The 14238-nt window shown below is 44.1% G+C and overlaps 1 protein-coding gene across 1 annotated transcript in view; it reads right to left on the reverse strand.

Annotated features, from left to right (window-relative positions):
• Positions 1-8086: 8086 nt before the first annotated feature.
• The window catches only part of LOC308581618 (protein SSUH2 homolog), a 29134-nt gene continuing 22982 nt past the window's right edge, over positions 8087-14238 (reverse strand). Inside the window, 2 exon segments of the mRNA XM_081184292.1 lie at positions 8087-10196; positions 12734-12847. Coding sequence (XP_081040418.1) covers positions 10056-10196; positions 12734-12847 — 255 coding nt within the window. The 3' untranslated portion in view covers positions 8087-10055.

Consider the following 14238-nt stretch of genomic DNA (forward strand, 5'->3'; position numbering starts at 1 on the left):
GGAACCACTCCCACTTTATAAAACAATCTGAAGAACAGTATGTAAAGTGATTCATCAATCTCTGTTGAAATGAAGTCCAGGCTACAAGTTAAGAGCTCCCATTGATACCTGCCCTCATTTCTAAAAATACATTATTTCACTGTCTGTTGGATGTGATTGTGGGTAAAAAAATTCATCTTTGTACTTTACTCTTTTTCATTCTGCCTAAAACACAGGATGCATACACACTGTACATTAAAACACACACGCACACACAAAAGAATCCTGGGAACTGTACTTTACCCCCAAAGGGCTACAATTCCCAGCACCCTTAACAAACTACACTTCCCATGATCCTTTGAGAGGGGGAAACAGTGCTTTGAATGTGCATGAAATGCATGGTGCGCATGTAGTCATAGTTTAGATCAATGTCTAATTCATTGCTGCCAAAGGGAGCCTAACACTCTCCTAGTGCTTCTTTGAAGGAATTTTCACACGTGAGGAATAAACTCAAAAAGGCACCTTTAACCACCCAGAAAGGCACTTTCAAGCTGTCATTAAAAAATTACAAATAAAGCAATACTATAATTATAATAAATGTGCTTTAACATTAAATGTGATTTAGGCTGCCTCCAGACAGGGATTCAGCATTGAAATCTACTTGCTCAACTATCTCAAACAGGTTGTTGGAAACAGGTTTGTTCTTCAAGTTAGAAAAGGTAAATCCTGATTAAATGGGGGAAATAGGGGCTGGTATTTTGATGCCAACAGTGTTATGTAGATGCTGCTTAAAAAATGCACAAAGAGCATACCGTTCTCAGTGGTGGCTGGTCCCCATTGGGAGCCCAACAGTAGGTGGCACTAAAGGCAATGGCAGGCAGAGTTAATGGATTTTAGCTGTCTCCTCCCTTCTGAGTTCAACTAGTGCAGGGGTCTGCAACCCGCGGCTCCGGAGCCGCATGTGGCTCTTTTACACCTTTGCCGCGGCTCCGGGGCGGATACTAGCGAGGGGAGGAGGTGCATTGTGCACCCCGACACTCCCCACTGTGGCGGGCGCTGTACAGTGGTGCCCCGCAGGACGAATGCCTCGCAAGACGAAAAACCCGCTAGACGAAAGGGTTTTCCGTTTTTCGATGCGGTTCGCAAGACGAATTTGCCTATGGGCTTGCTTCGCAAGACGAAAACGTCTTGCGATTTTTTCCGCTCCCCCCTTTTTCTAAGCCGCTAATAGCCTTTTAGCCGCTAAGCCGCTAAGCCTTTAATAGCCGCTAAACCGCTAATAGCGCTAATCCGCTAAGCCGCTAATAGGGTTGCTTCGCAAGACGAAAAAACCGCTAGACGAAGAGACTCGCGGAACGGATTATTTTCGTCTTGTGAGGCACCACTGTACTGGCTGTGACGTCGCATGGGGGCGGTGCGTGCGTTAGTCACCTTCCCGCCCGCCCGCTACATTGTAAGGGGCATGTACGCTGGTCACTGCATTGAAAGGGGGCATGTACGCTGGTCACTGTTTTGAAGGGGAGTGAAGAACACACACACACAAAAAGGTAACTTGTTAATTTAACGTTTATTTCTATGAGGAGGAGTAATTCTGAGGGGTCAAACAAAGAAATAATTTTTAAAAAGTGACAAAAAAGTTATTTTTATAATGACGAGTTTTGCGGCTCCCAGTTTTTTTTTCTTCGGAAACGGGTCCAAGTGGCTCTTTTTGTCTTAAAGGTTGCAGACCCCTGAACTAGTGCAACACTGGGGCTAACAGGGTTACCATACGTCTGGAATTTCCCAGACATTTTCCAGGAAAATCCAGATGTGTGTTAGCCCATGTCAGCAGTGCCGTTTTCCATAAAAATAGCTCAAAAACTGCAATTCTTTTGCGATTTTGCTATTTAAAGCTCAGCAACCTTGCCAAAAAGGCTCAGCAACTTTTCTGTCTGGATTTTCAGTGTTCGAAAGATGGCAACCCTAGAGATTAAGGAGGAGGAACATGTACGACAGCAGGTAGGTGACTCCCTAATGGACCAGCTCATCCCACGATAAACACCCATCTGGAACTACCCTTAAGAAATTTAGGTCTGACATTCTGGAACAAACTTCTCTAGTCAGCCCTTACACCACCACACAGTCTCATTTTCTACTTAGTTGTTCCCTCTGTATCCTCCCCACTGTATATGGGCAGCATACCCATGCTTTCCCCATTCTTAAGAACCTCAGACACTCAATAATCTCCCATCAGCTTTGCTCCTTGATAACTTCTGACTCCCATTTTGTAGTCAAGGGGGTGGCTCAAACTTGTGACTTTTTAGTTTAGAGAAAAGGGAAGTAAGAGGTGACATGATAGCCGTTTATAGAATTATGCATGGCATGGAGAAAGTGGATAGAGAAAAGTTTTTCTTACCTCTCTCTTAGGGATGTGGGTGGTGCTGTGGGTTAAACCACAGAGCCTAGGACTTGCCGATCAGAAGGTCGGCGGTTCGAATCCCCGCGACGGGGTGAGCTCCCGTTGCTCGGTCCCTGCTCCTGCCAACCTAGCAATTCAAAAGCATGTCAAAGTGCAAGTAGATAAATAGGTACCGCTCTGGCAGGAAGACTAACGGCGTTTCCATGCGCTGCTCTGGTTCACCAGAAGTGGCTTAGTCATGCTGGCCACATGACCCGGAAGCTGTACGCCGGCTCCCTTGGCCAATAAAGCAAGATGAGCGCCGCAACCCCAGAGTCGGTCACGACTGGACCTAATGGTCAGGGGTCCCTTTACCTTTACCTCTCTCTTAACACTAGAACTCGGGGACTTTCAATGAAGCTGGCTGGCTTAAAAGAGGATTAGGCAAACTCATGGAAGATAAGGCTATCTGTGCCTACTAATCCTGAGGGCTATGTTCAACTTCCATTATCAGAGGGAGTGGCCTTCTGAGTGCTGTTGTGCTCAGGGTCTGCTTGCACATTCCCCACAGGCATCAGGTTGGCCATTGTGAGAACGGGAAGCTGGACTAGATGGGTCTTTGGTCTAACCCAGCAGGGATCTTTTTATGTTCTTATTTTCCTAACATAAACAGTTCTCAGGTGTGTCTTTCTGCTCTTTATAGTGTACTCACGTCTCTTGATCATTTTGCGTTCTTTTCCAGCCCTGTGCCTTTGTGAGATGAGGTGACAAGAACTAGGCCCAGCAGTTGTTGATGTCAGCCAAAGTTTGTTTCTGGAAAGCACCCTGGAAGCTCTGCTGAAGTAAATCTTTTGACCAAGCAAACGAGGCAGAGTGGAGCATGATCTTCCTCATTTTGGCACTAACAGGCTAATTATGAAGCTTGTGGTCAGAGCATAGTGAACATAGACAAACAATACTGGAAGTCTTTTCGCTTCTTAAATGTGTGCTAAACTGAAGCAGGTGAGATGGTGCTCAGATTCCACAGCAGACAGGTCAAACACAGAGCATTCTTGGAGGAGACTACCCAAGGCAATGTGTGGGAGAATCAATCCAAATCCATTTTCAAACCGGAGACAAGACCTGTTGGAAATGCAAGAAGAAAGAGGGAGATTTCCACCATATGTGGTGGACCTGCGAGGAGGTAAAGAAGTTCTGGGGCTCAGTTTATGATGAATTAAAAAAGATTCTAAAGTATACCTTCCCTAAAAAGCCTGAGGCATTCCTCTTAGGAATGGTCGGGGATGAAATCAAGAAAGATGACCAAACCCTATTTCAGTACGCAACAGTATCCGCCAGGATACTGTTGGCACAGAATTGGAAAACACCCAACATCCCAACAATCAGAGAATGGCAAACCAAATTAATTGAGTATATTGACTTAGCAATAATGACACAGAAAATCAGGCAACAGGAAAATACCAAATTTATTAACGATTGGAATAAATTCCTCTCATACATGGAGACGATTTTAGGAAATATCAAAATCACAGTAGGTATAATATAAAAACTGCGAGGTAAAAATAATGGTTAGCAAAAGACACTGCCGAATATATTATTGAGTTACAGCTCACGCCGAGGTGGTGGGAAGTCTAACAATGTAACAGATTTGTATAATGATTTAGTATCTGAACAGTATGGAATTTGATTCTGGGATTATTTAATTTTTTCTTGTTTGATGACTCTGTTTTAGTGAATGATGTACATGTGTTTTTAAGTTGTTGGAATAAAATAAAGGTTTTAAAATTTAAAAAAAAAAAAAAATCCAGAAGGCCAAGTTGAAGGAAGCGGCAAGGAAAAGGAGACTGGTAGCAGTTGGGTCCCAAGGAATATCAACATGAAACCTGAAAGCACCAAGGAGCAGAGTGGGAATACTGTAGGAGAGAACACCTGCCCATCGACAAAGCTTTGGCCCACCAAGGGTTAAGAGATAAGGATCTGGCCTTGTGGCCAGAAAATATTCCCCATCCCTGATGTACAGCCTGGTTTACAATTCAGTTTCTACACCCATTCCCATGTAGGCATAAATGTGGACAAAGTAAGTGATATTGTAAATCTGCATGAATCAGTCCAAGAAAAAGTGTTGCCTGCCTGGTATGTTCCAGTTATACTTGTGGGCGCTCAAGCAACATTTGGTTTCAGTTTGGGATCTTCTTCTCTTCATTAAGGCAGGCTTATTCTGATAAGATATGAGAAACCAAAAAATTCTGTGCAGGAGTCAATAAATTAAACAAGACCACCACCCAAGAATATATAAAAAGGAGGGGAAATTAGGAATCTAAACTGGCTTGCTAATGGCAGTAAATTTAAACTGGCAAAAAGAGATGCAATTTCTCATGCTGAAATTCCACCAGAAAAATCACAACAGCCTCCAGCGCACGCAGAGCATTTCAGTAAATAACAGCATCTGGCGCTCGTTGCAGTAGCACTTTGCAGCAGCGTAGCCTAAACTATTCATCACTATTAATATGCATGACTAATATAGTGCTCACAGGGGAGTGATTTGACACTACAATTCATCTTGGTGTTTATCAGATACGAGTCATGAAAATCTCCCCCCCCCCCATAAATTTCCCCCTACAGAACTGTGATTAACATCTGTTGTAGAAAATTGTATAAAATTAGCACACTTTGGAGCTATGCATTAAAAATATATGGCACTCTGGTTATATATTCTCCACTTGCTTGCTGTTGCAACGAAAAGTCACCACCTGGGTGTGCTGCTTTGGGCAGATTGTGCAGAAATGTTGTAAGGGCTCAGGTGCGGGCAATTTGAGTCTGTCTGTTGGACAGAGTGAGTCTGCGCGGCATCATGGAACCTGACAAAAAGAAAGCAGTTTTGCACGCAGCACATAGTTCATCCATGGAATTTGCTTCTGCAAGAGGTAATGATGGCCACCATGTTGGGTGGCCTTAAAAGAGGTCTAGACAAATTCATGGAGGATAAGGCCTCGAAGGGCTGCTAACCATGATGGCTCGGTTCTGCTTCCACTGTTGAAGGCACTATGCTTCTGAGTACAGTTGAACTTCGGTTTTCAAGCATCTCGGAAACCGAATGCCGAAAACCCACAATTAATTGCTTCCGTTTCTGAACGTGCCTCAGAAGTTGAACAGCTTCCGAGGCGTGTTTATCAATTCTCTCCATTGACATTTCCAACCACCCATAGCACCTCGGTTGTCGAACGTTTTGGAAGTTGAACAGTCTACCAGAACAGATTATGAAGGACCAGGTGCGCAGCCTGGGAGTCATTTTGGACTCACAGCTGTCCATGGAGGCACAGGTCAAATCTGTATCCAGGGCAGCTGTTTACCAGCTCCATCTGGTACGCAGGCTGAGACCCTATCTGCCTGCGGACTGTCTCGCCAGAGTGGTGCATGCTCTGGTTATCTCCTGCTTGGATTACTGCAATGCGCTCTACGTGGGGCTACCTTTGAAGGTGACCCGGAAACTACAACTAATCCAGAACGCGGCAGCTAGACTGGTGACTGGGAGCGGCCGCAGAGACCACATAACACCGGTCTTGAAAGACCTACATTGGCTCCCAGTACGTTTCCGAGCACAATTCAAAGTGTTGGTGCTGACCTTTAAAGCCCTAAACAGCCTCGGTCCAGTATACCTGAAGGAGCGTCTCCACCTCCATCGTTCTACCCGGACACTGAGGTCCAGCACCGAGGGCCTTCTGGCAGTTCCCTCACTGCGAGAAGCCAAGTTACAGGGAACCAGGCAGAGGGCCTTCTCGGTAGTGGCGCCTTCCCTGTGGAACACCCTCCCACCAGATGTCAAAGAGAACAACAACTACCAGGCTTTTAGAAGACATCTGAAGGCAGCCCTGTTTCGGGAAGCTTTTAATGTTTGATGTATTATAGTATTTTAATATTCTTTTGGAAGCCGCCCAGAGTGGCTGGGGAAGCCCAGCCAGATGGGCGGGGTATAAATAATAAATTATTATTATTATTATTATTATTATTATTATTATTATTATTATTAGTTCGACAACTGAGGTTCCACTGTACCAGTTGTTGCAGACTCCAGGAGGGGAGTCTGTTGTGCCCGTGTCCTGCTTGCAGGCTTTCCCCAAACATCTGGCTGGCCACTGTGAGAACAGGGTGGAAGATTAGATGGGCCCTTGGTCTCATCCTGCAGGTTCTCCCTAGATTCTTATTCCAAATTGTTATCTTATTCATACAGCTTTCTAGTAGTAATGCCTATCATCTCAGTTGCACCGTCCTTTCAAATCCTAACTACCCAGTTATGCTCACATCCTTAAATGCATGCTAATAATGCCATATACAAAACAGCCTGTAATACTCTGATAACATTGTTATCAATTTATCAGATCCCGAGGGGGAAGAACATATTACGATATTTAATACTTGCAAAGGGAAACACTACAGTTGCACAATAAAATAATACAGCAAAAAAATAAAAATAGCTAGGGAAAGAGCCCTGCGTCTTGGAAACATTGGATTGAGAGCTTTATCAAGACAGTGTTGCAATATTTCCTTCTGGAGTGAACTGAGATAACAGTGGCAAATACCAGGCTTGGTACCAGTAAATGGTCTGGTATACATGATTGTTGTTTGTTCGTGTTGCTTTGATATATGGACTACATGTCTAAAGTTTTCGAGTCATAAGGTTCAGGTAAAATGATGCCCCAACTGTTTTTATTATGTCTTTTGTGTTCTCATTTTGTATTTTTATGTTATGGACCAACCTGTGATCTTTGGCAGTAAGCAAATTTAACAAGGAATAATAATAATAATAATAATAATAATAATAATAATAATAATAATAATAATAATAATATCATCATTCCAGTTGGTAGATGTTGTTTATGTCCATTACTTCCATTCAGAACTGTGTCCTGCCTGTTACACAATCCAATTCCAACTACAATGTCTTGAGAGAATATCATTGTTTGTGATCTACTGACCTTTAACATTGGCAGTCATCCATTATACCTGTCTACTAGTTTAACTACTTATCTTATGTGGGAGCAGTTCCAGCGACCCAAAATCTTGTTAAGAAACTTCCTATTGTTCTAAACTCTCATATGAAAGGCTTGGTCTGCTCAGTGACGTCAGTACAATGCCCCAAGGAGCTGTTCGTTTTCTGTAATTTTGCTCAAGCAAAATTCCTCGTGGAACTTGGCATCTGGCACAGGATCTTGGTTTCAACTTCAGCATGTTTACCTCTTATGACTATGGGTGTGTGCGTGCGCTTGCGTGTATACCAGTATACCAGCCTGAGCTTATTTACTCATAGTAGAGTCATAGTACAGCCAATTATTTGCATTACCACAGCTACAATATCATTCTGTCCCTCCTAATGCAACTTCCCACTTCTGCATCCATTTCTCCCTGTCAACCTCTGCTGGAAAAGCAGCTGTGGAGTCCTATGTAGTTTACACAGGTTATTTGTAATCCAGCTCCATTCCTGTCCCTGAATGCTTATTCACATTGTAGTACCACTGTGACAGGACACAACAATGCTGCAGAACTGACTAGTGACCTTTATTTGTTTAAGACAGGCTTAAGTGGTCCTAGGGCAAGGACAGGATCTGAAGCATTTCATCGGCACTGGAATTTATTATCAAATCCCAGTGAGCTACAATTAAATAAACACATTTTTATTTTGGTCTGGCTTCTTCGCCAATAACATCATCCCCAAAGAAATTAAGCAGGCAGAACTTTGATTTATGTTATTTATTATAAATATATATATATACGGCCTCTGACAGAAACTACCGGTATTCAAAGGCAACTCAAAAGTTAAAATGAAAATTGCAAATAAGACAAAACCGTGAAATTATTAAAATAGCAGCAGTTAAAAACATGGTAAGAGAGGTGGTAGAGTGCACACTTTGCATGCAAAAAGTCCCAGGTTCGGTTCCTGGTGTCTCCAGGCAGGGCTACGAAAGACTCCTGTCTGACATCCTGGCTGTCAGGGAAGAGACAATATGGAGCTAAAAGCATCAATGGCTGGCCTGAATGGGCTTTCTATGCCATGTTATTTAACTCACAGACAATCTGGATGGCTCTAGGTATGTCTCCCTAGGGAGGCTCTTCCACGGTCTGGGGGCCACAGCACAGAAGGTGCTTTCTCTATTCAACTCCCCCACCCAGGTGGCAAGAGGACATGGAGAAAGGCCTCTGACAAGGGAATGACTCTTCTGGCTGGTTCACAGAGCAGCAGGAAGATAAGGGGGTGATGGATACTCTGGGATATTTTGGTCCCAGGTGGACAAGGGCTTTCCTGCATCACTTAGTTTCACATCATGCTGGGAGTAGCTTCACTTGACTAACGTCTGTATGTCATAAGGTCCTTAAATGTATAAGAGCAGGACCTATATAGAAAATTGGCAGATGTAGCTATAATAGAGGGGTTTGTTCTTAGTAATTAACCCATTGTGAACTAATGAGTATCATGGTTCAGTGGAAATTTCAACATGGGTTTCCTTGGACTAAGTCCAGCATTCTGACTGCTATACCACATAGTTTTGTGCAAGTATTAGGACAGGGGAGGAACCCACCATTAGGAGACTTGCTCATTATTCCCCTATAGCATAGCATTCCAGCAAATCTGATCAGTTTTGTACATAATCATTTTCTATGCAATGATGTAAGTTAATTTAAAAATAGAAACAAAATCCAAAGGGTTGCTTAAATGTATTACACCACTTGAGACGTGTTCTTAAATAAAAAAAAGTTTCATCCTGCAGACTCACACTAATTCTTCTCTGGGGTGATCCTTATATTTCTTTAGATAGAATTCCATAATGTAACCCGAGGTACCACTGTAGATGCTAGTTGCCTTAATACTGGTACTTAAACACAGAGGTTGTTGAGCACCAGGTACTGGGGCATTTGATCACAGCTAAGACTCAGTTTTCAAAATATTTTCTCATTGAATTCTATGTTTACAATAACATCAGAGTATGCTATATGGTGGCTTCAGTTATGATCCTTCAGATCCGGCATGGAGAATCTGTGATCCTTGAGGAGCTCCTGGACCACTTCCAAGCAAGCATGGCCAATGGTAAGGGATGGTGGGAGTTGTAATCCAGCAATCCCTGGTGGGCCACAGCTTCTCTGACCTTGCTATAGACCTTGCTAAATGTGGCACTTGTACAATCAGATACTGAAATGGCAGCGAGAGGGGATCTGTTCTAGTATAGGAGACAAATGAAAAATCTGTCCATCAATCCCTCACTTACCTGACCTTCTTAATTAAGAGGAGGAATGCAAATCACTGCAGAGATTCGTGCAATATGATGCCCAGTGCTGGAATATATTTCATTCTGAACTGCTTATACTTCCACAAGAAGTTTACAGGATGCTTAGCTTGAGGCATCCTAATGCACAACCACAAGAAAGCAGATGCATTGAATCCTCTTTCTTACATTAGAACAAATAGTTTCCTTCATCTCCCTAATTGAAAAGCACAGCCAATGCAGTCATGTATTAGAGACAAATGTCTGGTGTACAGGAATAGCACCCACAAACAACTTTGACTGTGCTGAACTATGGCTGAATCCCTAAATATCATACAGAAAATGTCCTTCAGCAAATAAAATAAAATAAAAATCTGCAAGTTGCTGTGAAGAACAAATAACAGGGAGCAGCTGTGTTGCTGAATGCCGCCAAAACTGCCCTCGTGTCACATGATGGAGCAGCAGCACTTTGCTGGATAGTCTTTGGTATATACTTTATTCTCATTGCCAAAGATGTAGAAGAAATAGACTCTTTCTTTCCATTCATAGTCAACCTTTGTGAGTGGCACCAACTCAACTGTTTGTTTCTGAAAAAAAGAGATATATAATTTACTGAAACACCTGCTCCAAAGAGCAAACAGGGCCGGCCCTACCATTAAACTCCCACATGGCCTGTTCTCAGCGACCTAAATTAGCTGGCTACTTCAAATGCTGTGGAGGATGCCATCCCATTTCTGGTTTTGTAGTAAGATTCAGCTGCCAGTACAATTGGCTTCTACACATCAAACAGGGAGGATGTTCCATCTTGTCCTTTGCTTCAGGCAGCAAAATGTCTTTGCCAGACCTGAGCTCAACTCTATTTCTTTAGAAGAACTTTTATGCCCTGCCTTTCAGTTTGGAGGGTCATCATTTGTGTAACACTGTAATACCCATAGTTCTAGTATGCTGTGGAATAGTTATTGAATGACTCCATTGTTCATCCCCCAGCTTGTGGTGATGCGTTAAAACTCATATGACTTCACATGAAATTACATTCACTGACAAGCCTATTGTGCAACTGTTCAGGGCCGTGACAATTTTGACCTTATTGATACATACATCACAAGGAAGGAATTTCAGAAAAGCATTATGTGAAAAACTATTTCCTTTTGTTTTGGAACATCTGCCTATTGGTTCTCACAGGTCCCTTCCTTTCTCCCCCCCCCCTTTTTAAAAGATTTTTTATTGATACAACAAAAAAAGAAAAAAAACACAAATTCCAAATTACACACAGGAATAGACACATAATTTTCTTAGCAAACAATATAACATATATTGGTCTTAACACTAAAGACCCAACCTCCCGGCTATTCCATATTTTGATTTCATATTACTTATTGCCAATACACACTTTTATCATAATTAAACTTATTCTTAATATATCTAATTTCGTGTATCTACCTTACAGCTACAGTGGTACCCCGCAAGACGAACGCCTCGCGAGACGAAAAACTCGCAAAACGAAAGGTTTTTTCGTTTTCGAGTTGCCTCGCAAGACGAATTTCCCTATGGGCTTGCTTCGCAAAACGAAGCTTGCCCCGGGGACAGCGGGTCTTCTCTTTTGAAGCAAGGGGCTGCGGGGAGATAGCGATCTCCCTGCAGCCCCTTGCTGCAAAAGACGTCCGGGGGAAGCGGGGAAGAAGCGCTAAGCTTCCCGCTGCCCCCGGACCTCTTCTGAAGCAAGGGGCTGCGGGGAGATAGCGATCTCCCTGCAGCCCCTTGCTGCAAAAGACGTCCGGGGGAAGCGGGGAAGCGAAGCGCTTCGCTTCCCGCTGCCCCCGGACCTCTTCTGAAGCAAGGGGCTGGGGGGAGATAGCGATCTCCCTGCAGCCCCTTGCTGCAAAAGACGTCCGGGGGAAGCGGGGAAGAAGCGCTTCGCTTTCCGCTGCCCCCGGACCTCTTCTGAAGCAAGGGGCTGGGGGGAGATAGCGATCTCCCTGCAGCCCCTTGCTTCAGAAGAGGTCCGGGGGCAGCGGGAAGCGAAGCGCTTCGCTTCCCTGCTTCCCCCGGACGTCTTTTGCAAAGACTTTCGCCCCCCGCCCGCCTTCAGAAGAGGTCCAGGACCTCTTCTGAAGGCTGGCGGGGGGCAAAAGTCTTTGTCCCCCCTGCCTGCCTTCCCAGGGGCTTTTAAATCGCCCCGGACAGCGGAGAAGTCCTCCGCTGTCCGGGGCGATTTTAAAATGCCGCCCGCCAGCATTTTAAGATCGCCCGGACAGCGGAGAAGTCCTCCGCTGTCCCGGGGTTTTTTAAAATGCTGGGGGTGGGAAGAAAAGCCCTTGTCCCCCCCCCCAGCCTTCAGAAGAGGTCCGGGGACAGACTGTCCCCGGACCTGGTCTGAAGGCAGTTTCCCTAGGAACGCATTAATTGATTTTCAATGCATTCCTATGGGAAACCGTGCATCGCAAGACGAAAAAACCGCAAGACGAAGAGACTTGCGGAACGAATTAATTTCGTCTTGCGAGGCACCACTGTATTACTGAAGTTCCTCGAATGCTGCAACATTTCCCCCTTTTTGTTTTACAAAGGCAGAGGATAAACAAAAACAAAAAACGTTCCCTATTTGCAGTCACCATACAGTTCACCAGCATGCAACTTCCCTTTTAACTTTCCTAAAAAGTATTGGGACCTGGTATAGCCAGCAAAAATATTGTTGAGAGTCTGCCTCTCTAAGTTAAAGTTACTTCTCTCCCTCAGAAGTTCAGTAAGGGTGTGTGACCTGGGAGAGGGCATTCTGTGTGGCATCTCCTAGGTTGTGGAATTCCCTCCTCACAGAGGTGTATCTGGCACCTTCATTGCATAGCTTCTGATGCATGCTGAAGATTCACCTCTTCACCCTGGCCTCTGAAACATGACACATGTGTTTTCAAGACCCACTCTATTCCTACGACTGTAATTCATTTTAACCATTTCTTGTTCTGATTTTTAAATTGTTGTATCCCCTCCCTGGGACCTGCTGGTGAAGGGTGGGTAAGACATTTAATAAATAATAATGACATAGTAGAATAAGAAGAAGTTATGCCAAGTGACTGACAAGAAACAAACCCTAATCCTTTACAGGTATCCATTGATTCCATTTTCCACCTACCTGCCTCAGGACTCTGTGCAATCCTTCTGAGGTAAACTGCATATTGTGTTGCGCAATGAATGCTCGGGAATAGTCCTCAACTAATGGCTCTGGGAAATCAACTATGGGAAATACCTAGAGAACAAATAAAATACACGGCTATATTCACATTTGTAAAATGTTGTTAAACTCCCAAGAAAAACCAAAAAGTGGTGGCGTTGTTGTTTTGGGACAGAGATGAGGAACCTCGGGTCCAGGGGTCAAAAGTCAGCCCTCAGGGCCTCTCTGTCTTACCCATGGGGCTCTTCCCAGTGGCACACCCCTCACCGACGCTGCTTTGCACCTTCCTTGAATTTTTATGATTGGCCCAAGAATGTCCTTGGGCTCTTTAATGCTCCTTGCTTTTCCGCATGGAATACAGTATAGAAGCAGGGCTGATTTAGGGCTGTGCTAGCAGTACACACACACTGGGTGCTGAGCTGAGGGGACACCGTCTGAAAGCCCGAGTCACTTGGCTTTGGGAAGGTGGTGTTGGGATCTGATAGAGTCCTAGAATCTTCCTGTCTCCTTCCCAAAGCATAGTTAGTGCTTTCCCAGCTTTGGGAAGGAGGTAGGAGGGCTCTAGGACCCTGACAACCCCTCGTGCTTCCTTCTCAAAGCCCAGTGACTTGCTTCCCTGCCTTTGGGAAAGCAGTGCAAGGATGGAGGGAGACAAATTTTGGTTTTGTACAGGGCACCATCGTACTCAAATCCACCACTGATAGAAGACAGGGTTTTGCCGCACCAAATACTTCTGTATAAGTGGGAAATTTAACAGGTGCTGCTTCTCCTGCCATTGTGAGCCAAGGAAAACGCACATTGAAAATTCCCTTTCAATATAGCACTCAAATTCACAGTCAGTTGTTCCTTCTGGCAGTATCCTGTGATTGCCCTTATCAATCTTTTTAGGCCCACTTTTGTTTGGAATAGGAGTACCACATCATCTGCATATAGTAGAACTGAGATGGCCATGAACACTTCATTTGTTCTTTTAGAATGGCAATGGCACCCACATGAGAGGTGCCAGAATCCATACAAGAGGTGCTGGAACCGAGTTCTGGCAAGTTCTGGCTGGGGGGAAAACCCCTGAGTATAGGGCATATAAACACCAAAACCAACCCAAATACTCTTCCTTTGCATGGGATAACAAAAAAAAATTATCGACATAGGAAATTCCCATCAATATTTCCTATTAAAAAAACAAATCCTTCTCACCTTATAGTTTTGATAAACACACATTTAACTGCTTACCTGGAGCTTGTATTTAAGCTCCTATTTAAAGTGTTTCCATAACCTGAATGACCTAACTTTCAAAAAATGTTTATACATTATGTTTGGTATGGTAAAAAGGTAAAGGATGGTTAAGTCCAGTCAAAGGCGACTATGGAGTTGCGGCACTCATCTCGCTTTCGGGCTGAGGGAGCTGGCGTTTGTCCACAGACAGTTTTCCGGGTCATGTAGCCAGCATGACTAAACCGCTACTGGCG

This window comes from Podarcis bocagei, assembly GCF_964188305.1.
Source record: "Podarcis bocagei genome assembly, chromosome: 2".
In the NCBI taxonomy this organism is placed as follows: domain Eukaryota; kingdom Metazoa; phylum Chordata; class Lepidosauria; order Squamata; family Lacertidae; genus Podarcis; species Podarcis bocagei.